The sequence below is a fragment of the Phodopus roborovskii genome, unplaced genomic scaffold (assembly GCF_943737965.1).
Source record: "Phodopus roborovskii unplaced genomic scaffold, PHOROB, whole genome shotgun sequence".
NCBI classification, from domain to species: Eukaryota; Metazoa; Chordata; class Mammalia; order Rodentia; family Cricetidae; genus Phodopus; species Phodopus roborovskii.
In genome coordinates this window covers 42,645,229-42,670,098 of record NW_026126480.1, presented here as the reverse complement: position 1 = coordinate 42,670,098, position 24,870 = coordinate 42,645,229, and the positions used below count along the sequence as shown (strand labels likewise).

The 24,870-nt window shown below is 48.0% G+C and overlaps 1 protein-coding gene across 2 annotated transcripts in view; it reads right to left on the bottom strand.

Annotated features, from left to right (window-relative positions):
- Positions 1–24,107, bottom strand: part of Dock1 (dedicator of cytokinesis 1) — a 484,316-nt gene extending 460,209 nt beyond the window's left edge. For both annotated transcript variants that reach the window (XM_051193215.1, XM_051193217.1), the window contains exon 1: positions 23,941–24,107. In XM_051193215.1, the coding sequence (XP_051049172.1) occupies positions 23,941–23,986 (46 nt within the window). In that variant the 5' untranslated portion in view covers positions 23,987–24,107. The remainder of the gene's footprint in view (positions 1–23,940) is intronic.
- Positions 24,108–24,870: the final 763 nt, after the last annotated feature.

Here is a 24,870-nt window from a genome sequence, read left to right as displayed (position 1 = left end):
TTTACATCAAATCCAAAGTGAAGATCACTAGGGTTAGGCAGCTGGAATCTGATTACATTATCACACACCCAACACAGCGTGGTGGTGACTACATCAACGTTCTAACCTCCCCTTCTCTGAAACAAAAATTCAAACAGACAGTGTTCTTTCCATTCTGTGGCTATGAGAAACTACTCTGACTAGAAGCAGCTAAGGGGATTTGGTTTACATTTCCGGGTCACAGCTCACCACTGAGGGAAACCAGCAGGAACTCCAGCAGAAACTTAAGCAATGTGGAGTTGGCTTGCTGGCTTGCTCTGGAGCTTATGCTTAGCTAGCTTTCTATCAATCCAAGACCACCTGCCTAAAGATGCTGCCATCCATAGTAGGCTGATCCCTCCCAAATCAATTAATATTCAAGTCATCACCCCACAGACATGACAAGTGTGTGTGTGTGTGTGTGTGTGTACTTGACACAAGCTAGAGTCATCAGAGGAAGGAGCCTCAGCTGAGGAAAAGCTGTAAGGCTTTTTCTCAATTAGTGATCAATGGGGGAGGGTCCAGGCCATGGTGGGTGGGGCCATCCCTGGGCTGCTGGTCCTGGATTCTATAAGCAGGTAGGCTAAAGAAGCCATGGGAAGCAAGCCAGTAAGCAGCTCTCCTTCCATGGTCTCTGCATCAACTCCTGCCTCCAAGATCCAGCCCTGTTAGAGTTCCTGTCCTGACTTCCTTTGGTGATGAACAGCAATCTTGAAGGGTAAGCATAATAAACCCTTTTCTCCCCAACTTTCTTTTTGTCCATGATGTTTTGTTGCAACAATAGAAACACTAAGACATATTGGTACCAACGTAGAGGGGCATTTCTGTGACAGACCTGATCGTGTCCTGGGGAGGATTATGGGAGGACTTTGGAACTTTGGCCTAAAAGAACCACTGAATGATAAGAGCTCAGTGGGATGTTCTTTAGGAACTTGGAAGAATGTTAAGAGCAGTGCAGAAAGTGGGGGCCTGGCTTGCAAACTTTCAGAGGGAAGTTTAAAGGTTCTATCAAGGCCGTTCGCTATTTTGACTTAAGATTCTGTGGTTCTGGTTACAGCTGTAGAATCAGGTGTGATTAACAAGATACCAGAACTACTATATTATTGGGACAATTGGTGCTGGTTAGCTAGAGCTAAGAAAGTAACAGTGATTAAAAAGAGACTAGCTTCGTTGAGGTGAAATCTTATGGGAAGTATTTGCTGAGAACACTAAGAAACTGTGTTCCAGACGTGGCCTAGATTTATCTCTGGCTGGTAAGGTGTTAGCATCACCCAGGGGGTACTGGTTTTGAAGGCATAAAGGGATCATGAAGAACAGCTGAGGCTTGGCACTATAAGAGGCCAGGAAAGGCCACTGGTGAAGGTGCAGCCTCAGTTGATGTGGGATGTCCTTTCATATGCTGCAAATATGTGTTGCTTTTATTGGTTGATGAATAAAGCTGCTTTGACCAATGGCCAGGCAGAATAGAGCCAGGCATGATATCCAAATAGAAAAGACAGCCAATGAGATGCCATGTAGCCACCAAAGAGGTAAGATGCCAAATTTTGTGGTGATATATTGTTGATGATTTATTAAAGCCATGGGAGATCAAAACAGCAAAGCAGCCACACTAGTTAGCTATAGAAGCTGGGTGGTGGTGGCACACACCTTTAATCCCAGGACTCGGAATTAAGAGGTAGACGGATATGAGTCCAAGACCACCCTGGGCTACTGGAAAGTGAATCAGAATTCATGCCTTTAATTTGAGAGGTATAAAAGGTAGAAGCATTCAGTCTGAGAGTTAGTCTCTAGCCACATTGAGGAAAACATAGCAGTCTGAGTGAATCTGAGGAGCAGTGAAGTCAGGAGCAGTTTGAGGACCGCCCCTTTGGTTTGAGCTGAGGTAGAGGTAAGAACTAGTGGCTGGTTGCTTTGCTTTTCTGATCTTCAGCTTGAAGCTTAAACCCAAATATCAGTCTCTGGGTCTTTTAATTTTTGTGTTACAAAACATTACTGGTAAGCCACAGCCATGTGGTGATACAGAGTAATAGAAATGGGTTAATTTAATTGTGAGAGCTAGTCAGTAATATGCATGAGCCATTGGCCAGATAATTGTAATATTAAGCCTTACAGTGGTTATTTGGGCACTGATGGACAGGACAAGAAAGATTACAACAACACTCTGAGGCAGTTGAAGGCCCAGGATTGAAGGGATCATGCAGAGAAAGTTAAGGCTTGCCTTAACTTTCCATGGACAGAGCCTATGAGAGGCTATTGGTGAAACTGCAGCCCAGTTGCAGGAGAAGCCCCCAGCATTTTGGAGATGCCAGTACCATTGGATGACCACCAAGAACAGCAGTAGCAGTAGAGTGGAGCCAGCCAGCACCTAGAAGACAAGGTGTGTGTGCTGCAGAGGGCAGAGCCAGAAAAGTGACCCAAGCCCTTTGCAGGAGCTTATAAGATTTTGAGTGAATCCCAGATAATTGGACATTGAATTCTTTATACTGTTGGAGTTTAGTTTTGCTTAGTTCAGATTGTGATGGTGCCCTGGTTCTTCCCTCCTAAAGAAGGTATTTAATTTTGATTGTTAAAGAATCCCACAGATGAAAGACTTGAACTTTTGAAAGAGATTGGGTATTTTAAAGAGACTGAAATTTTAAAAAGACTGAAATTTTAAAGACTGTGGAACTTCTATGATTTTAATGTGAGATCTTGGGGATGAATAAGAAAGGAAGATATATAGCTTAATAGGGATGTGTTTGTGTGTCAAGTTGACAAGAGATCAATTGTACTGGCTGGATTTTTATGTCAGCTTGACACAGCTAGAGTCATCAGAAGAAGGAGCATCAACTGAGGAAATGCCTCCATGAGATCCAGTTGTAAGGCATTTTCTCAATTAGTGATCAATGGGGAAGGGCCCAGCCCATGGTGGGTGGTGTCATCCCTGGGCTGCTGGCCTTGGATTCTATAAAAAGGTGGGCTATGCAAGCCATGGGAAGCAAGCCAGTAAGCAGCACCATGGCCTCTGCATCAGCTCCTGGCTCCAGGATCCTGTCCTGTTTGATTGAGTTTCTGTCTTGATTTCCTTCAGTGATGAACAGCAATATGAAGTATAAGCCAAATAAACCCTTTCTTACCCAACTTACTTTTTGGTCATAGTGTTTCAATGCAGCAATAGAAATCCTAAGACATGAGCCAGGCATTGGTGGAGCAGGCCTTTAGTCCCAGCACTCAGAAGGCAGAGGCAGGCAGATCTCTGTGAGTCCAAGGCCAGCCTGGTCTACAGAGCTAGTTCCAGGACAGGCTCCAAAGAAATACAGGGAAACCCTGTCTCAAAAAACAAATGGGGGGGGGAGAGAAGGAGAAAAAGAGAAGGAGAAGAAAGAAGAAGAGGAGGAGAGGGAGGAGAAGAAGGAGGAGGAGAAAAAGGAAGAGGAGAAGGAGAAGAAAGAAGAGAAGAGGAGATGGAGGAGGTGGAGAAGAAACAACCCTAAGACAGGGCATCAAACCAATCTAATTTTGGCAACCCCTCAATTGAGACTCCCTCCTTAAGTAAGTCTTGGCTATGTCAAGATGATGGCCAAGTGACCTAAGCCAACCTAAGTGGAGCTCTTCTGTGACTGTTTACTATCAGTTGGAGACAGGAGGTGAGGTGAGTTTACAAGTCCAGCTGCATGTGGCCCTGGGAGCAGAGCCCACCACCAATCCTGAACAAAGCAATCAACTACACAAAAGCCCAGGACTTGGCCCTGAGGAACTAGGTCCCATAAATCACCACTCCTCCTCTAACTCCCTAAATTCCCTGGAGGCTTGGAATCCTTCCTCTGACTCTGGCTTTATCCTGCATCTGATGAATGTCTTCACTGAGTGTCTTAGACAAACACCATGACCAAGCCATAAAAGAAAGCCCTTCACTGAGACAGTTCCAGAAACTAAAGTCCATGACCATCATGATGGAGAGCAGGACAGAAGGCAGACACACAGGTATGGCACTAGAGCAATAACTGAGAGCCTGCATCTTAAGACACAACCACGAGACAGAGAGACCTAAATGGACATAGCTAGAGATTTCGAAGTCTCAAAGTTCAGCACCAGGGACATGCCTCCCTCCAACAATGCCACGCCTCTTAGTGCTTCCCAAACAGTTCCACCAGCTAGGGACCAAGTATCAACATATGAGCCTGGGGGGGGGGAGGGACGGACATTCTCATTCAAACCACCAACTGGGTCCTTGTCTTTTTCTTCATGATCCTCTCCTTCCAAATGGCCAGTGTTTCCTGTGTCCTGACTGCACCTCTGTCCAGCTTTCTCTGGCTCACAAACTTGGGCACTTAAAAAGAAATGTTTTTTCACATGGCTTGGGAGCAGGGTCAACAGGGCTATGCTCCAAGTCTTAACAAGAGGCCCTTCCTTGAGCCTTCCAGCTCCTGGTAGTTCTGTGCACTCCACAGACCTTCCTCATCCTTTCTGGGCTTTGATAGCAAAACTCTACTTTCTCCATGTTCACAGGTGACTATCTTGTCCCTCACACTAGGACACAGTGCCACTGGTGCAAAAGACCACCTACTCCATCATGACCTCATCATAACTCAACAATGATCCTATGGCAAACTAGGTCACATTCTGGGACACTCAATTAGGACCTTAACAGCTTTGAAGGAGTTGAGGGTTACATACAGTTAACCTATAATATAAACTGCCTTCCATCATAGAAGATTTAAGAAATGATACAGGCATAGGACCCAGGGGTAAGTAGCTATGTTTTCCCTCAAGTTGATATGCAAATATATGCAAATTGTAATGAGAAAATGGCTTTTAAAGTTCAATCTTTTTCCTTTTGTCTACTTTTCCTAGAAATCTCAATTCAGACTAGAGCATGTAAGTCATTTTAGAATGAGAACAAACATCAAGTAATTTGGATGGAAATCTGATGATTCCACTTAACAGCTCTCTAGTATTCTTGAGATTTGGGGGTGTGTATTGTTTGTTTCTTTGTTTGTTGTTTTTTAAACAGAAGAAAACTTTGATGGCTCTGTCATGGAGGAACAACTCTCAGGCATCTTTATTCTGGGCTGGCATTCCATGTGCTGGTAGTTTCCAGGTGACAAGCCAAGTTAAATGTGTGTGGCCCCTTTGGGGGCGTGGTGTGATGGGGGGGGGTGTGCTGGCCATTGCTGCTTACACACCTCTGCTTACAAACAAGTCAAGACAGCCAGGACTTTAAACTGAGACAAGTGCCACCAAGGATTCAGCTTCTAGATCTTTCTTAACTGTTTCATGGTTCAACCTCCCCCGCACCCCAGCTATCACACTTAGCCAACCTACAATTCACCTCACCATGAGATAAGACCAGCTAGGGCATTCCCCTCCTCCTATTCCAGGCAGCCACAGAAGCTGTCACCCATGATTACCTCAACATATCACCTACACTTGCCTCACTCATTTCAAACTCCAAATCAGCCCCGCAATGTCCTGGCTTGCAGGAGTCCTTCACAGCCCCTACATGCTCTCTAGAGCAAGGGCTGAGTGGAGTTCAATAAATCAGAGCATCTGCTATGCAATCCTGAGGACCTGAGTTCAAAACCCCAGCACCTACCCACATAAAAAGCCAAGCACAGCATATACACCTGTAACCCGAGTGCGATGTGTGGCAGAGACAGGAGCATCACTGGGCTTGCTGGCTGCCAGCCCAGCTCCAGGTTCAGTGAGAGAGTCTGTCTCATGGGAATAAAGTAGAGAGGATGGAACAGGGTACCTAACAATCTCCTCTGGTATCTATGTGCATGCAACTGTACACATACAGTAGACACATATAATTACAAAAGTAAGCTAAAATATTAGAGAAAAATCAACAGAGCACTTCATCCCAGTCATGGGCTCTCTGCCCACACCCAGATGGCCTCCTATGATGGAGTCAGTAAGCAGGCATGTCAGCTACCTGTCCGTGGCCACCCATCACTCTGGTTTCTCCTTCACTTTCTATGTGCAGGGAATCCTCACCTCACTCAGCATTGCACAGACGGGAAAATTTCACCTCCAGTCAACAGTCACATGTCTAAACAATCTGGTATTTCCTCAACACACTCCCCCCACACCATTTCCTCTCAAGGAAAGAGGTCACAGCCCTCAAGACAGCTGGGCAGGTAGAGGAACCTCCTGCCAAGTCTGGTAACCAGAGTTTGATCCCCAGAACTCATATAGTGGAGAGAATACTCATGCAAGTTGCTCTCTGACCTCAACATGCATAGTGTGTCATGCATGCGCACCCCTTATACACACATAAAATAAATAAAATGCAGTAATAATAATTTTAAAAAAGGACAGCAGACACTCTCAAGCTCTCAGTGTTGGAGGTTTTAAAAAAAAAAAAAAAAAAAAAAAAACCCTTCTGACAGTGTGGTTCCATTTGGTGTCAGGCAAACCCTGGTCTAAGGCTCCCTGTGCAGGGGCACCCACTCTACTCTACACACATGCACAGCAGTCAGATCATCAACAGGCATGTGTGCTATGTCCCAGTAAATGCCACAAGGCAGAAAGTACTAAAGTACCAAGCTACACATATACCATGTTTCTCCTGAACAAACACATTCTCTCTCTCTCTCTCTCTCTCTCTCTCTCTCTCTCTCTCTCTCTCTCTCTCTCTCATGCTCAAGGCTAAATTACAAAGCCAGCCCAGGAAGAAAGCAACAACAATAACTAGTAACAGAACAATTACAGCAATACACAGTATTCAATTATTTAAAACATGAATCATTCATGTCTGGAAGTTTCCATTTAACATTTTCAGACTTCAGTTGATCACAGGTAAACAAATATCAGGTAAGAGGGGAAAGAACAATTCTGCAACTGTGTTTAGAAACGTACCCAAAATGCCCTGGGTGACAGGAAACAGCTAGGAGAAGTAGAGCTGGGACCTACCAAGGGCTCAACCCAATTCTATTGTGTGTGTGTGTGTGTTCGTGTGTGTGCGTGTGTGTACACAGTGGCCAGAGGAGGACATCAGGTATCTGCCTGTATTTATTGCTCTCCACTCTTTTCTCTTTAATTTGAAGAAGGATTTCTCACTGAACTGCCAGGTTAGTGCCCACCAAGCTCCAGGGATCTGCCTGTCTCTACAGTTAGAGGCATACATGGCCCTGGCCAACTTTTATGCAGGTGCTTAGGATTTGAACTCCTATCCACTTGAACTTAAACTTTCTACTGTCTCCCCAGTCACTGGGTAAAAAATGTCTGAACTGGTAAAAAACATAATATGTAGACAGACAGATCTAAAAGGAAATCCCAAAGCCACTGGCCATATTCACAAGCAAGCAGCTGACTTTGCAAATAAGGCGTGGGGGGCGGGGGGACTCAACAACGCAAGTCCTGATGCTATACCCTGTGTTGCCACGACCACTCAACCTCTGTCACATTCACATAGTCCTTCATTTCCAGGGACTGTGATTTCTCACTCTGAAGGCTCATTCCATGCTAATCCCACCTTGACATTCTGACCTATAAATCACAGAAATCAAAGGGAGACGCTGTGCAAATAAATGTCTTAGAGCCCTTGACCACATCTGATCCCCACAGGCAACTGCCAGTGAGACAAAAAGTGGGAATAAACACTCTGCTTTTAGTTTATATCTGGTGGCAACAGGGCTGAAGAAAATCTGTTACTCGATTTGTACCACCCCAGCCCAACCTCCAGCCCTGCAAAAGCCTCCTTGCTTATGGCTCTCAACAGGAGTTCCCAGAGACAGCCAGCTCAGCTCCACCTCCACAGCCAGATGGATGGCCAAGCTCCTGCTGGCTGAAAGGGCCAGAGATCCCTCTGCTTTTCCACCTGCTTCTTACACATGGAAAGGTGTGGTGGTCTGTTCTGACTGCTGTATCAATCAGCAACACAAATGCCTCACAGTTCCGGAGGCCAGAAGCCCAGGTTGAAAGCATCGAACAGATAGGGGGTGGAGGCCTGTATCTGCCTCACAGATGTCTTCTCTTTACTAAGTCCTCACATGAAATAAGAAAGACAACTATTGGGGAGGCCTCCAACAGAGGCTCTGTGGTGTATTACTTGTCAGCTGACAAACTCTAGAATCACCTGGGAGACGGGCCTCTGGACTTGCCTGTGGGGGATTATCTTGATTGCCTTAACTGGTATAGGAAGAGCTGCCCACTGTGGGTCAGCATTCCCTGGGCTGAGTCCATTGAAAGATGAGAGGAAGCTGGGCAGCAGCAGCTCTCATCTCTCTGTGCTACTGTGCTTTCTGACTGCAGATGTGATGCTTCAGGTTCCTACTCCCTTGACTCCCCCACTGTGAGGGACTGGACCCTTGAACTGTGAGCCAAACAACAGACAGGAAACTAAGACAAGCACTGTTCCCTCACACCTTCCCACAGGCCAAAAGCACACTGCCTACCAGCACCATGCAGGCAACAAGGTTTTTGGCCACAGAAGCAGCAATATACTCAGAATACTGGTTAACAGCTAAATGGAGAATACTGAGTTGTTATTGTTTTTAAAGTCTTTACACTTTCTATATTATTTACATTCTGTTTATAACTAGCACAAAAGAGCATTAGAAAATAATGCTAATAATTCTAAAATTAAAAGATTCTGAATGCCAGGGAGGTAACTGAGTGGGTCATGTGATTGCCACACAAGCATTGGGCCTGAGTTAAGATCCCCAGCATCAATAGAAAGGAAACATCAGATGTGGTATTGGACATCTATAACCATGGTGCTGGCAAATGGAGAGACAGACAGACCCAAGGACCTCATTGACTAGCCTGTCTAACTCCAGGTTCAAGGATTCTGTCTCAAAAATATAGTGGAGGGTGATCAAGGAAGACACTGTCATCGACCTCTAACCTCTACACGTGCACACACGCACGCACAGAGAGATCCTAAAACTAAGCCAAGTGTAAGCAATCCAAGGCCCACAGATCAAATAGGACCCAGACTAGTCTTCATCTTTTCACTGCTGAGGTAAAAGTGTCTAGCTGGGTAATCGTTACCAGTCAGAAGTTGACAATATTGTGAGCCTCCTGTACCTCCACCTACCTCTACATTATTGTCACCCCTGTAAGAGGAAAACACTGTTAAAGCAGTCACTTCCCCTTCCTCTAGCCCCAGGCTACCATCAATATGCTTTGTGTCTATGGCTTTGCCTGTGTTAGATAATATCAGCAGAGTCCTGCAAAGTATGTCCTTCTGTGACTAGCCATGGTCCCTTAGCATAATGTTTGCAAAGTTCATCCACACTGTCCCATGAATGGGTGCGTACTTCACTCCTTTCTCAGACTCAGTAACATTTCATTGTCTTATCCACTCACCAAACGTGGATGCTCAGGCTGTCCACTCGCACTTGTGAGAACTGTGAACAGTGCCAATGCTGTTGGTGTGCACCTTTTAAGCTGTCATTACTTCTATGGAGAATAGGCAGGGGCAGGAGGGGGATATCATTAGTTCCCAAAGTCCTTCTTGTGTGTGTGTGTGTGTGTGTGTGTGTGTGTGTGTGTGTGTGTGTGTGTGTGTTTGGGGGGGTAACTGACAAACTGTTTTTGATATAACATTTTTCTGCAGTATCATTTGTCAGTGAGTGAATTAGTGGCCCCAAGTGCCCTGGAGCATGTCTCTTGGTAAGCAGTCTCATGCACTCATCAGCTGAACTAACTGGACAGGAAAAGCTGCCCATCTCTGTTTGAACAGACGCGGCTAACTGTTCCTTGTAGCTGTTTAATGTTTGGTGCCTACAAAGCACTTTGCTGTCGATTCTTGCCTTTGATTGCTGTCTTTTCATCCCATTTGGGGGTGGGAAAAGCTAGAGGCAGAACCTTCATTGACAGATCATCTGAGACCCCAGACGAGCTTCAACCCCACTGGGTGGAGCTGAAGCCAGGACTGGACTGCCACCCCCTTCGCACGCACAGTCACCTTCCATCTACCCCCTCTCTAACCCATCATTGAGTGGAGAACTCTCTTTTATCTTCAAAAGAGACTTGAAAAGTAGCCTTGCATCAAGCAACAGTGGGAGGAATCCTAAGCCCAGAAAGATCACAAAAATGGCAAGTGATGGCCCCAATCTACCTAAAGAATACCGGAGCTATAAAAAAGGCTCACCCCACCCACCCATATCCCTACTCATTCAAACAGGCAAGGACATAGGAGAGGGAAGGCAGCTTTGAGATCACTGCCCCAGTCATCTGCTAGGCCATTCAGTAGGTCTCCACACCTGCTTGGAAGCAGCAACACACGACTCCAGCCTCAGGGATGGTAAGATGAAATCGGTCCCTTCACCTATATTATGCATGGACCATATCACACGCTGGAGTAGAAGTGCATTGCACTATAGAGTAGAAGTGCATTGTACTATAGAGTAGAAGTGCTTTGTACTATAGAGAGTAACATAAGGGAGGCCAGGCTTCACCAAGCTGCCAGGGAAGGCAGGGATGAGCCTGGAAAATCAAGACAGGTGGAAACAGAGCATGTCCAGACGGGAAGGGAGGCTATGAAAATGCACTGTGGCTTATCAGACCATGATACATTAACCGCCCCACCACCACCCCCAGAGCCAGGGGCTTATGACCACTGAGCCAGAAGACAGCTTGAGGCTCACAAGCCAAGCTTCCTCCCTCCAGTAAGAGATAGTCCCTGAAACTGCTCCAACCCTAGGTCCTCCATCACTGTAGCCTTACCTGCCTAGTCCTCAAAGCAGTACCCCCAACCAAGACCTACCCAAGGGCTTGCAAGGGGTAAACAACACAACATGCACTCTCACCTTTGAGAAATGGGCAGGCGAACACACAAGACAGGAAGGACTTGAAGTAACTCATGCCAAGTTAATAGAAGTGAGGCAATTTAGAAGAAAAAATAATCACATTTTCTTCCTGCTAAATCATTATTTGCCCCTGGTAAAGTCAATTATGTTAAGGAAAATAAGTTATTATTTTAGAAAAAAAATTTAAAGGCTTGTAAAGTGCTTTTATTTCTACAAATAAAACTCTGAGAGCTCCCTGGTGTGGTAGCACACACCTTTAATCCCAGCACTCAGATGGCAGAAACAAACAGATCTCTTCCAGTTCAAGGCCAGAACTGGTCTGTCTACAGAGTGAGTTCCAGATAAGCCAGAGTTGCTGTCTCAAAAAACAAACTGAGGGTCTGAGCTCCTCTTTCCCAACAGGTCTCCAGTTTGGGGATACTTCTTACAGGAAATGCTGGCTTGGCTGGTTGGTCCCTAGTTTACTAATTCACCTATATATCATTGGAGGCCTGACATCCAGAAAAAAAAAAAAAAATCACAGGACAGGTGGGATAGCTCAGTGGGTAAAGGAGGCAATGTCACCAAGACTGATAGCCTGAGTTTGTTCCCCAGCACCCATGTGATAGAAGGAAAGCAGAAAACCAATTACCATAAGTTGTCCTCTGACCTCCACGTAACAGAGCAGCCCACATACACACACATGCACATATTAAAAACAAAAATTGTAGGGGCTGGACAGATGTGTCAACAATTAAAACCCAAGTTCAGTTCCCAGCACCCACATCAGGCAGCTCACAACTGCCTGTGACTCCAGCTCCAGAGGAATTCCATGCCCCTGGCCTTCGAGGGACACCTACACACATGCCCATATAACACACACACACACACACACACACACACACACAAAATTAAAAATAATAAAAATAAATTGTTGAATAAGAAGCTTCTATTTGCAGCAGATGATGATTAACAGAGACCCACAACTAGCCACCAGCCACCAGCCACAGTGCGGAGCGCAGAGAATAAGAGACTGCAAACTATTCTGCCCTAAAGGGAACATATGTACTAAACACACACACCTGCCCAACTAAGACACAGGAATCATCACCAGGGGGTGGGAGGGGAGTAAGAGCCAGTGTCTGTGGATGAAACATTGTCTTCTGGACACAGCAGAGGAGATGCACATATGAACTCACAGGGGTTGTGACAGCACACACAAACTGTGGACATATCTGTGAGACAGATTTGATGGAGAGCCCAACCCACTGTGGACAGGCGGGCCTGTGCTGGAAAGACAGATGAGCAAGCCCGCACGCTGCACTTCTCCATCGTCTCTGCTTCAGTCCCTGCCTCCAGGTTCCTGCCTTGTGATGAACTGTGTGACCTGAAGTGTTAGATGAAGCAAACACTTTTCTCACGCAAGTTGCTTTTGGTCTTGGTGTTGCTCACAACAGAAGAAATAACTAGAACACAGTGCTAGGTGTATGGATGGCTCACAGCAGACACTTTCCTGCAGGTAAGAGCATCAACAACAGACAAATTGGGGCTCCTATGAGTTTGGCCATCTTGGCCCAACGAAACACTTGATAACACTTGACGATGTCTGAGTACAAGGGTAACACAGGCTGGGGAACAGGGAGGCTGAGGGGACACCCAAGAGGTGTGGGGTATGGGAGCCCAGACTGTAGGGTGTGACAACAGAAATTTCTTCTTTGCCCCATCTTGCAGGCAGCATGATCTGCCTGTGTAGGTAGACCCTACATCAGACATGTCCACACCCCATCACGGCCTCTGTATCTACATAATCCACAAGATTCCCTGGGTGTTAACCAGAACTGTGTAGGGTGGGGTCTGGCACATTTGTGAGCCATCTACCAGTTAGTACCTGTCTGTCCACATTATGACAACCCAATCTGACATAACACTGGCCTTGGCAGGTTCAGATAGGGGACAGTGCTAGAATATGAGGCCCGGAAACATAACCCTGGACCACTAGTGCCAAACAGAACTGAGACACAAACAGAAATGGGAAGGAGAGGGGGAGGGAGGAAGGAAAGGAAGGAGGGAGAGAGAGGGGGAGGGAGGAGGAAGAAAGAGGAAAAGAGAGAGGAAATAGTGGAGAGGAGAAGGGGAACGTGACAAGAGGGAAGGAAGATAGGAGTGTGAGGAGGAGGAAGGAGGGAGAAGAGCATGAGGGAGGGAAGGAGGGAGGGAAGGGAGGAAGAATGTAAGAGGGAGGGAAAGGGAGGAAAGGGAGGAGAGGAAGAGGTAAGGAGGGGAGGAGGACAGAAAGGGAGATGGGGGAGTAGTGTGAAGAGGAGGGGGAGAAGGGAGGAGGGAAGTAGTTGCTGGAAGTACTATTTTCCTTCTGCCACACCCAGGCCCATCAGCCCAGGTGAGCTATCCAGATTATTCACCCCTCAGAACAGCAGCTGGTGACTAGAAATCCAACTGGCAGTCAATAAAATGAAACTCTACAACACTAGAGAAAGCAGGCTCACAAAGCCCTTTTCAGACTTAGAACAATTGCCAGACATGGCATGTGTTTTCTAAGGAGTCAACACGATGGGGGGGGGGGGGAGGCAGTGTACCCCTCCCTCCTGATAGGTCCAGGCATGGGGGAGGGGCACGGGTGTCTAGGTGAGGTGAGGACTGACCACAAGGCCCTGAACACAGACTCCCAACACAGTGCTCCGTGCCCCCACCTCCCAGCACGCCCACCTGACAGTCACAGGGTTCTCCCCGCCTTTTCTGAGGCACACTCCATCACAATCCCGAATGCTACTTCAGAATACAGGCTCCGGGAAGTACGGAGACAAAAAAGCAACACTAGAAAGACAGACGGTTCCCCCACACAGCCTTCAGTGCACTGCCCTCTGAGGCCGAAAGCAGCACACAGCACAGACAGGTTGCGAGGTCTTAGGAGCTGTGTGTGCTCTCTCCAGGACACGCTAAGAAGCCACCTGGTCAATACAGGGCAGGCGCTTTACAGAGTTTGCTTCAGGGACCATAGGGAATATCTTGAAACCCACAGACACCAGAAGACAGCCTCCATTCTCAACTGCATCTCTGCCCATCTCTGGGGAGTGCAAACAACTGTTTGCCATTGAGTTTCAGAAATAACAAGAAGGCATACAACCTGTGCTTGCAATCAGTGATGCTAAAGGGCCTGTCCTAGTGCGCTTCTGGTTAATAGAAAGTTGTGTCAACCGGGGTGGGTATAAGGGACTACCAACTCCTGGGCGCACACTTCTCTGCACCTACCAGCTGTGGGCCTGGCTAGGAGCTGACTGCTGTCATGGAATACAGCTGTGAACCACCTGAGTCAGTGACACCAACATAAAGCAAACTTTAACTGTAAGAAGCCAGCAAAAAGCATTATCAACGCCAGAGGCAAGAGGATCCCTGTGAGTCCAAGGCCAGCCTGGTCTACCAATTAATGAGTTCCAGGCTTGCCAAGGTTACTTACATAGTGAGACCCTGTCTCAAAAAAGCAAAGAGCCATCAAAGTAGCAGAGCTGTTTGGGAGAGCAGCTAACAGCCAAATTCAGAAAGGAAACCAAGGCTCTGCATTTCTCTACAAGCTTATCCAATGTTTCGGATCCAGTTAAACAAATCACCCCAGGTGGCACATGAATTGCATGCCACACTCCCAAGGTAATGGCAAATCACAGCTTTAAACAGCACCTGGTAGAGGCTGAGTGACACTTCAGATGGCACATTCAAGCAGCGCCTGTACCGTGTACATTCACAGTCCCCTGTGAACCAGGAGCAACTATGGCCACTCACCCCTTCTCAGCAATACTTTCTAAAGCTCATGCTGCTGTGTCTCTCACTCTTGTGAGATAAACTGTCAAAGCTGGATGACGAAACAAAACAACTGATGTGGTGACTCACAGCTATAATCCCAGCACTCAGGAGGTGGAGGCCCCAGGACCAGGAGTTCCAGGTCATCTTCAGCTCTATAGAGAGTGTGAGGCCAACCTAGGCTGCACAGTGAGGTCTAGGCAAGCAGCCTACCATCTAAAAGCTTGTCTCAAAAAGCAACTACCAAATAAAGAAAGCCACAACAGGACTCTCCATGCCTCCAAAACCAGAGACCTTTCTATATCATCCACACATGCTAAGCACCATAGGCACTCACAAGAAAATTTAACAAGCTGCCTCGTCTGCCAGGTAGAAACCACCTGCCTGTTGAAACCAGACAGCCCTGTGTGTGCCGGTTCCCTCCTGTGTGCAGCCGTGGTGACTTACTTGGTGGGTGCAGAGCCAGCACGGTTTCAAAATGATCACCAAGCTGAAGTCATTTATTTGCCCCAAGACAGTCCCCTTCCCTGGCCTTTTAGCTCTCCTGTGAGTCAGCGGTGTCTTGTTAGTTTCCCCAGGGAAACTACCTACTGCAGTGTGCAGGGCAGTCCCAGGAGTCCGGCGGTGGGTGGCCCAGGATGGCAGCAAAGGGGCAATCCTAGCACAAAGGCCATCCCTGCCATCACAGCAGAGCTGGGAGGCAAGCAGCACAGTGCTCCTGGCCACTCTGCTTACACCACATAAACGCACCTGCTGAGAACCCGGAAATGAATCCTAGCAGGGTGTGTGAGCGCCCAGACCCAATGAGGCATTAAAGAACAACAAATAAAAGTTCTTACTCAGGTCTAAAATTGCCTGAGTGCACTGTGCTGGCACCAGCTTTACTACTGACTTCCAGGTTGACCCAAGCACAGTAGCCCCACATTCCATCTGCCACATCCTTCTGAGGCCCTGCAGCTTACAGGAAAGAACAAAACAAAACCCAAGCTCATGAAGGGAAACTCAGCCACATAAGACTTCCAGCTCAAGAACAGTGGTGGAATAAATACCTGCTACTTAAAGCACCCAGACTCTGGCACTTTGTCACAGCAGACCCAGAAAAGAACACATACTGACATACATAATGACAGCCCCCAGGGCTTCTCCTGTGTTATTGAGAGCAAATACCCAGCAGGGTTTTCAGTCCTTGTACCAACATGCTTCCAAACTGCCTTGCAGAACATTAACTCCTGTGAACCCTGTGTCAACTAGCACTCTCCCCACTGTGTAGAGGGGTGGAAAGGGAGCTAGGAGAGGCTCAGAGGTCTCACCCAGTCACTTGTGGCATCTCCACCTTGAAGATGTCAAGGTCCTGTTTGGAAGCTGTGTGTATGGGATGCAGCTGATGGTGACGGTGCACCCCCATAAACTCCAAGAGGCTACTGACAGCAACCCATCAAGGCTAAAAAGCCTATTCTGATGCACATCTCCTCGTTGTTTGGTCTCTTTGCTGGTTAGGGCCTCTCAACTTGACATGAATTTACATATGCCTTAGAAAAGGGGAATCTCAACGGAGGAACGATATCCATCAGCCTGGCCTGTGGGCACGTCTGTGGAGCACTTTCTTCATTGCTGGTTGAAGTGAGAGGGCCTGGACCACTGTGGGCTAGTGCTATCCTGGGAAGGTGGGCCTGGGCTGTATAAGAGAAGTAGCTGAGCAAGCCTGGTGAAGCAAGCCAGTCTCTGCCTCAGTTCTTGCCTGGCATTCTTCCTGCCTCGGTTTCCCTGGGTGATGGACTGTAACCTGTAAACCAAATAATCCCTTTCCTTCCCGAGTTGCTTCCGGTCTTGGCGTTTTATCACAAGACAGAAAAACTAGAGCAGAAGGTCCCCTAAGACCTTCTCAGCACACTGAAACAGTTTGGAAGCTGGAAGTGTGATGGTGTGGATGAGAATGAGAAGCAGTTCACCCACAAGCTGTGCCACCGCCTCCATGGTGTCCCTTCAGACTAAACAACTACCCTTCCATCAGAACATGCAGCAATTTCCCTCCTCATTGTTGGTAAACGAAGTATTATCTTTTCACTACTTTTTTTTTTAATTACTTTATTTTATTTGAGGGAAGGGCACATGTATATTGGTACCCACAGCAGAGATCAGAGGGCAAGAGCCTGTTAGTTCCTACCTCTATGTGAGTCCAGGGTGTCAAACTCAGGTCCTCAAGCAGAAAGTACCTTTAGTCATTGAGCCATCTTGAGGGGCCCCACCCTGAACAGTAGTGGTCCAGTTCCTGCTGCCCCTCCCTGGAACACCTCCATCATCATCAGGCCCCACCCTGAACAATAGTGGTCCAACTCCTGCTATCCCTCCCTAGAGCACCTCCATCATCATCATCAGGCCCCACCCTGAACAATAGTGGTCCAGCTCCTGCAGCCCCTCCCTGGAGCACCTCCATCATCATCAGGCATCTGTATGCTGGTCTCCATACATATATGATACCCAGACATCAGAGGAAGGCTACCCTGGGGAGACACAACTCCACCCACACTGAGATACTGCTGTCCCAATCAACCTGTGTAAGGTGGACAAACTGGGACAACAGCAAAGACAGTGGGGCCAGAAGGAAAGCAACAGTTGGCTGGTAAAGGCAGCTCATGCAGCCAGTATGGTAAAATCTGGCAGCTTCTTTTCAAAGCTAAATATCCAGGACTGCAAAGGTAAAATGCTTGAGTCAAGGCTTGAGGACCTGAATTTGAGCCCTAGTACCCAAAAAAAGGTCAAGCACAATGGCATGCATCTATAAACACAGCAATGGGGAAGTGGAAACAGAGGGATCCTGTAGCTCAGTAGCCAGCCCACCTAGCCAAAAAAATGAGTTCTAGGTCCAGCAAGAGACTCTACCTAAAAATGTAAGGTGGAGAGTGATAGAGAAAGGCACCCAACTATGACCTCTGGCCTACACCACACATACACATACATACTGACACACTGAAGACTTTTGTTCACACACATACACACACACACACAAACCCTCTACATGGGTGTTCATAGTAGCTTCATCTGTAACAGCCAAAACTCCTTTGACAGATGAACAGTGGAACCATCTGTGGCAGGGCCATAAAGAACACTACTCAGCCGTGAACAGGAACAAACTGGACAGACACAACAGCCTGGCGGGCCACAGAATGAGAAGCCACTGAGCAGGAAAGGCTGATGATGCATGGAGGCTGCCTACTGTAAGAATCCATTTGAAATGCTCAAGTCTAAACACAGAAGAGACTCACAGTCCACAGGACTTGGGGAGTGTGCTATGGAGGTAGAGGTGGCTGCTAAAGGACAGCATGAGGGGGCCTGGGAACACTGAAGGCTCTGCAGCCTGGCTCAGAGACCGGACAAGCAGTCTGGTAAGAAGCAAACTTGAAGCAAACTGAAAAAGTGAGCAAAAGATCCCTTTGGGTTACATTATTTATGACTGCATGTGGCCATACTGCCTGAGAATACAAACTTCAATGAAGGAAAAAAGAGGAGAAAGAGAGAGGAAGAAAAGATGAGAAAAGATGGGAGGGAGGGAGGGAGGGAGGGAGGGAGGGAGGGAGGGAGGGAGGGAGGGAGGGAGGGAGCTAACTCTAGTACTAATGTAGTAAGACCTGGTGAGATTCCACCATATCCAGAGAACTCACCAGACTCTATTCCCTGCCTTCACTGCCTGCAGCCACAGAGGTGAGCAGTGACCCCGAACCACACGGAGCCAGATTCCCACACCAAACACAATCACGATCAGACAGGTAATGTTCCAGAATGGTGGGCTAACAACACATTTAAAACAGTTGTGTTTCAAGGTAAACTCAGGTTTGTAGAAATATTATCTGTACCCTAATTTGGTTTTTCTACAACTGGAGGGAATGAAACCATGTGCATTCCTACTTAGGATCAAATCTGGTATTTTATCCCTAAGCAGCTGCCTGCTGGCCTCTCTACATAAGCAAAGGGATCACCACCTCCCCTCTCCCCTGCCTCCCAGGGGTCTTTGGATATTCCAGTATTTGAAACCGAGACCATGTCAATATGAACACACTCCATGTTTCACAGTGAGCTAATGGGATTTTTAAAAAAATCACTCGCCTGGGCTACAGAGTAAGCCTAGCCTAGCTACAGAGTAAGCCTAGCCTAATCAATTTGGTAAGATTCTGCCTTAAAATTAAAACAAACTTAAAATCACCTTTTGAAGGAACTCATTTTCCCAGGTGTTATGCCTAAATAGGAAGTCCCTTGTCATATTTCCTCCCTCTCTCTGTCTCTGTCTGTCTCTGTCTGTCTCTCTCTCTCTCTCTCTCTCTCTCTCTCTCTCTCTCTCTCTCTCTCTCTCTCTCTCTCTCTCTCTCTCCGTCTCCCCTTTGGCTTTTTTCAAGACAGGGTCTCACTATGTAACTCTGGCTGTCCAGGAACTCACTATGTAGACCAGGCTAGCCTCAAACTCACAGAGATCTGTCTGCCTCTACCTCCTCTTAAGGGATATTTGTACACTGGGTGAAGATGTGTCACTGTGATTGGTTTAATGAAGAGCTAAAATGGCCCATAGCTAGGCAGGAAGAAGTTAGGCAAGACTTCTGGGGACAGAGAGGACTCTGGGAAGAAGAAAGGCCAAGAAGCAGAGCAAGCAGGATGTGCAGGAAGAGAAATAACAGTCACAAGCCATTTGTCAGAATGTAGATTAATATTAATGGGTTAATTTAAATTATAAGGGCCAGTTAGGAAACTAACTAGCTATAGGCTGAGCTCTCATAATTAATAAAAGCCTCCATGTCATTATTTGGGATCTGGCAGGACAGAGAAAGACCTGTTACAGCCTCCCAAGTTCTGGGACTAAGGCACATACCACTATGCCCAGCATCGTTTTTCCATTTCTAAAAGCTGTACTTTATTAAATAATGAATAAACGTAGAAGCCAACAAGGTAGTTGAGGGAATAAAAGCACTAAGGATGATGATCTGAGTTTGATCACTGGAACACACACAGTGGAAGTAGAAATCCAAGTCCTGCAAGCTGTACTGTGATCTCCACATCTACAACCTGGCCTGTGTCTGCACACACACATAAATACATATAATTTTTTTCTTAAAAGCAAAATAGTTGCTTGCATTGAGCAGTTGTTGCATGCCACACACAAGCTCTGAGCACATTATCTCAGTGACTCTGTGCAAGACTCAGAAGTAAGCAGGTTCAGCTCCACTCTGCACATGGGACTATTGAGGTCGAAGGTCACATTATGGGGAAGAGCTAAGAATAAGTTAAGGTGTCTAGCCTGCCAAAACCCTGCCCCAGCCTGGGATCTCTATCTGGAAGAGGTGCATGAGAAATGCTGGGCTTGCTATCTTACCTGTACCTAGCCAGACTCACCGACAGGAGAGGCCTGACCCAAGCTGCTATCCATACCATCTGTCCTGGTTTTCCACTGCTCCCATAACAGACTACCCCAGCTAGATCACCTTAAGCTCACCCAAGATCACGACTTCACACTTCTGCAGCCAGAGGCCTAGAGGCCCTGGATTTCAAAACAGAAGCATGAGGCTCCCACCAGCAGAATCCAGGAAGAAATCTCCTTCTAAGCTCCTATGGGGTGTTTGCAGAATCATCCAGTTTTATGGGGTCACACTGCCTGGCAGTCCTTTGCTCTCTGAGACCTCAGCCTGGTCCCTGCAAGTGAGCCCCTATGTCTTGGGGCTCATAGCCGCCCATCAAGTCCTTCTCTGGTTTGGAACCTGACTTTCCATTCTACATGTCTCTCTTCCCACTCCCTCTACCAAGAACAGCGAGCAAAGCTCCCAGAGCCCATGAGACTCTATCCCAAACTTTATTAGCTACATCATACCTACCAAGTGTCTCTTCTGTATTAGCATATCACAATTCCCAGGGTGGAGAGATGAGGCTGTGCACACCTCTATGGCCCTTTCTCTCCCTTCCACAACTGTGCACCAGCTATGCCTCGAGCCCATGCGAGATCCTGAGAAACAGGAGCCATCAAAACTTCTAAATAACAGAACACAGGATCCTATCAGGTGATGGAAAAGATGATCTTGCCCAGCCCTTGGTATGACAACTAAGTCAAAGTTTATGCCTGCATGAATAAGCCAAGTCCCTAAACACAGCCCACCAGACCAAGCCCAAAAGAGAGATAAAAAGCCAGCTGACAGCCTTCACAAGCAGCAACCCCACGAAATGAATCACAGGAACCCCCATTTCCTGCCCTGGCAGGAGCTACACACCAGTCATTTATTCTCATCTCCAGTTTCCGAAATAAATAAATAAATAAATAAATAAATAAATAAATAAATAAATAGAGTGTCTCATTTACAAACAATGCTCTAAGAGTCCCCAAGCTCTTCTGAACAATGAGCTGTGATTCATGCTTCCAAAAGAGATGTCGTTTGATCATTTTCTTTCCTTCTCCCTCGTGATTCATTCATGGGCCAAGTGGCTTGAGTGGAAGCAGGGTCCACCCACCAGAACCTCAGGAGAAAACACAGGCCTGTTGTTAAGGCTACCAAAGAGAATGCTGAGGCTGGTATGGGGATCTTTAGTAATTTTCCCTTAGGGAGAAACAGCCAATCACCATACATACAAACACTTTAGGTCTTTCCCAGTGAGCATCTGCCCTGGGAACCACAAAGATTCTTCTAATGCAAACTGTCAGACATGCAGAGAGCTGGGATGCCTCTATAGGTCCATCCTTGACTCCCACTCTGACACATTCTCATGGAGACTCTAATCTTCAAGGTGCCTTCTGATGCCTTGTTACATCTAAGCTCAGCTGTTTTACCTAATCCTGGTGAAGACAGACACACATACACCCTCTCTTACACCAGATAATCTTTCACACTTTTACTAAAATTTGCTGACAAATACCAGCCCCTAGACCAGCAGTTCTCAAACTCTGGGTCGCAATCCCTTTAGGGGTCGAATGACCCTTTTACAAAAATCACATATCAGATATCCTGCATATCAGATATTTACATTATAAATCATAAATGTAGCAAAATTACAGTTATGAAGTAGCAAGGAAAAAAAATTATGAACCACTGCCATAGACTTTTCTCCTTTGAGAACTTTCCAGAAGGGTTTTAAGATCAAGACACGATGTTAGAAGTCAGATCCAAGAGTGCCTTCATTGGAAGATGTGTGACCTAAAGGGGAAGGTCACAGCCCCGCTAGATTGTTTGCTTCCTCCTCTGGAGGGAGACCCTTGATAGGAATGCCCGTGCCCCCATCTTCTCCAGGTAAAACCACACTGCAGAACTACAGAAGACTCACTGACAACATCCAGGTCACTGTGGGAATTACATACTTCAGCAAAATGTAGTGCCCCACCCCCACCCAATGGATGGATATCTCTCTCTGTCTGTCTCTGTGAACTTAAACCCCCACACTCAAAGGAACTCACAGATTTCCATCACTAAATCTGCAGATTTTTATCACAGAAAAGATGACCTTTTTTTTTTTTACTTCTTGAGATGAGATCCCATGTAGCTGGCCTCAAACTTACTATAATGCAGAGGGTGACCTTCAACTTTTGATCCTCCTGCCTCTCCACCTCTCAAGTTCTGGCTTTACAGGTTTGCACCATCACACTACAAATGTGGTACTAGGTATCCAGTCCCCCTCCAACATCCCCAGCCGTTTTCTTTCCTATCTACCACCCTCCACCCACCCGACAGCTGCTGAGATCTGCAGGCCCCCTGCTTCTTTCTCTCAAATGCCAATGAAACAATCTCCAAGTTTTTCTTTTAAAAGACAGGGGGAGGGGAGTAGACTCACCATGTGTGATGGCACATGCCTTGAAACCTAGCACTCAGGAGGCAGAGACAAGTACATCTCTGTGCTTATGAAGCCAGCTTGGTCTCCATAGAGAAGTCCCAGACCAACCAGGGCTACATAGTAAAACTGCATCTCACAAAGTAAACAAAAATGAAAAAAGTAGACTCCCTTGCCCAATAATCACAAGCCATGGTGGCAGCTGCACCAGAACTGCTGCCACAGTTCAAACCCAGAGAAGTGCAAGCAGCAACTTTCTCCACTATGTAGGGACTCCCCTGCACAAGCAAGCATCCCTCCTTCCGCACTGTTTCCTGGACTTCTTGTGCCAGTTTCTACCCCCTCCTGATCCTCTTCCAGCTGTTCCTTGAGCAGTCCTGGGCAACCCCAGGACAGAATCCATTGCTGCCACACTTAGAAATCCTCCTAAGTGGAATTAGATGCAGAGATGGATGAGGCTCTAAGAGCCATTGCCCCAGAAGGAGCCCATTATGAGGTACACAGCATGCTTGTTAGCTCCTTGCACAGCCCATCAGCCCTCAGAAAGCTCAGTTCTATCATGGGCTTCAGGAAGGTTTGTCAAGTGCAGGCAGAGCTCAACCCCAGTGTTGCCAAAGCAGGGAAGCCCTCCAAATCTGCCTTTGGGCCTAGAGTGGAGGTTAGGGCCCTAGGCTTTTCCCGCCCTGCCCCCATGGCCACAATCCCTGACACACTACAGAAAGAAGTAACTGGAGTTCACAGGAAGGACACAGCCTTGTAGACAGGAGTCTCCAGGAAGCATCCAGCCAGCGGGCTGGGACATGAACTAGGCCTGCAAGAGGGTGCTAAAGGCATGCCTGGAACAGACAGCAGCTGAGAAGGTGCCCTAGGGCAGCCCTTAGGGTGGAAGGCAGTAAGCTCCCAAAATGCTTGTTTGCAATTCAGGGAGTCTTCTCAGGTGAGACTGGGTGTCAAAAGCTCCTTAGGGGAAGAGGGAAAAGAGCCTGGAAACAAAATAGTCAGATCTGGAATGCCAGCGAGCCCTGAGGCCTAGACATCCCTGACATTTGATGGGGGCAAGGTGGTAGAGATAGGATCTGCAGGTCCCAGAACTAACTGGCCACTGAGGACTCCCTGGAAGTGTACTGAGTCCATCGTAACCTCGCAACCCAACTCCCTCTAGCCCCTCGGGAAGCCACAAAGAGGCAAAGCCAGGTCCCAGCCCTCGAGGACGATTTCCAGGGCCCCAGGGACACCAGAGCGCCCGGGTGTCCCCACTCGCCGGGGTAGGAAAAGCGGTACCGACCCAGCCCGAGTGCAGGGGCCACGGCACGGCACAATGAAACGTCCACCGGGAATCCCGGATGCCAAACAGAAGTTTCCCGAAGAAGCCAAAACGCATGCAAACAATGACCCCGGAGGCCCCTAGTGCGCCGGACCACACGGGCCGAGGACGGAGAGAGAACGCGGGAACGAGAAGCGTGGTAACCCCCGGGAAGGTCCCCGGGTTCCCCACGCGGGCTCCAGCCCCGGGCGGGCCAGACTCCGCACCGCGCGGCAACAGGCTGGGCGCCGTGGCGGGCAAGTTGCGCGCGGGGCGGGCTCGGGGCGGCGCGCTGCTCACCCACGCCGTACTTCTCCTCTCGCTTGGTGGGAACCCAGCGCGTCATGGTGGCGCCGGCCGCAGCCCCCGGGAGCCGCCGCCGCCGCTGCTCGGGCAGGAAACTCTGCGCCTAGGCCGCCATCTTCCATTCCTTCCCCGGCGCGACAGGATGGGGAGGAAAAAGTTTGCGGCGGAGGCGGTGTCATGTGGGACGGGGCGGGCGGAGCGTCGCGGGCCGGATGGGAAAGGCCGGGAGCGCCGGAGAGAGGCGGGACGGCGGCCCGTTGTAGCCCGCCCAGGCGCGCGTGCATTGGGCCCATCCTGCCTTGTCCCTCGAGGGATCCCGGCCGCTGCCCGGAGCCCGCGGACCTCCTGCACTCTGCACCGTGCAACCCGTATCCTCCACTCTTCATTCAACAGCATGCACCTCGCACTCTCTACTCTGCACTATAAACCCCTTACTCTGCACCGCACCCATCCTTCTTTACCATGTACACCCGTGCTCTATACTGAACACTCTGCACACTGCACGATGCAGAGGTGCCGTCTTTGCCTGATAGGCAGGTGGCCCGAGTCCTTGCAGCCCCCCAGGCCTGGCCATAACACGAATAGTGGAGGTTTCCTGTAGAGTCAAACACCACACCTGCATTCACTGCTGTGAAGTGCTGAACTCCAGTGTCTGTCCTGGTGGAGAATGCTGGAGCAGAGCTGGGTGTTCTTTGTGGTGCCTTCATTCATCCAGCAAAGACAAAATAAGCAACTGTTTTGCCAGGGTCTGAGTGTGCTGAGCACACCTGGTAGCTGATGCAGAGGTAGTGCACAAGTGCCATCAGCACTGGTTAGAGAGACCTAGGAAAAGCCTGCAGCCCCTAGGTGCTTTCTAACAGCCTAGCTCCCTTTGGTTGTTGAGGGCCTGGTGCTGCACAGAGAGGCTCCCTGCTTGTAGCAACT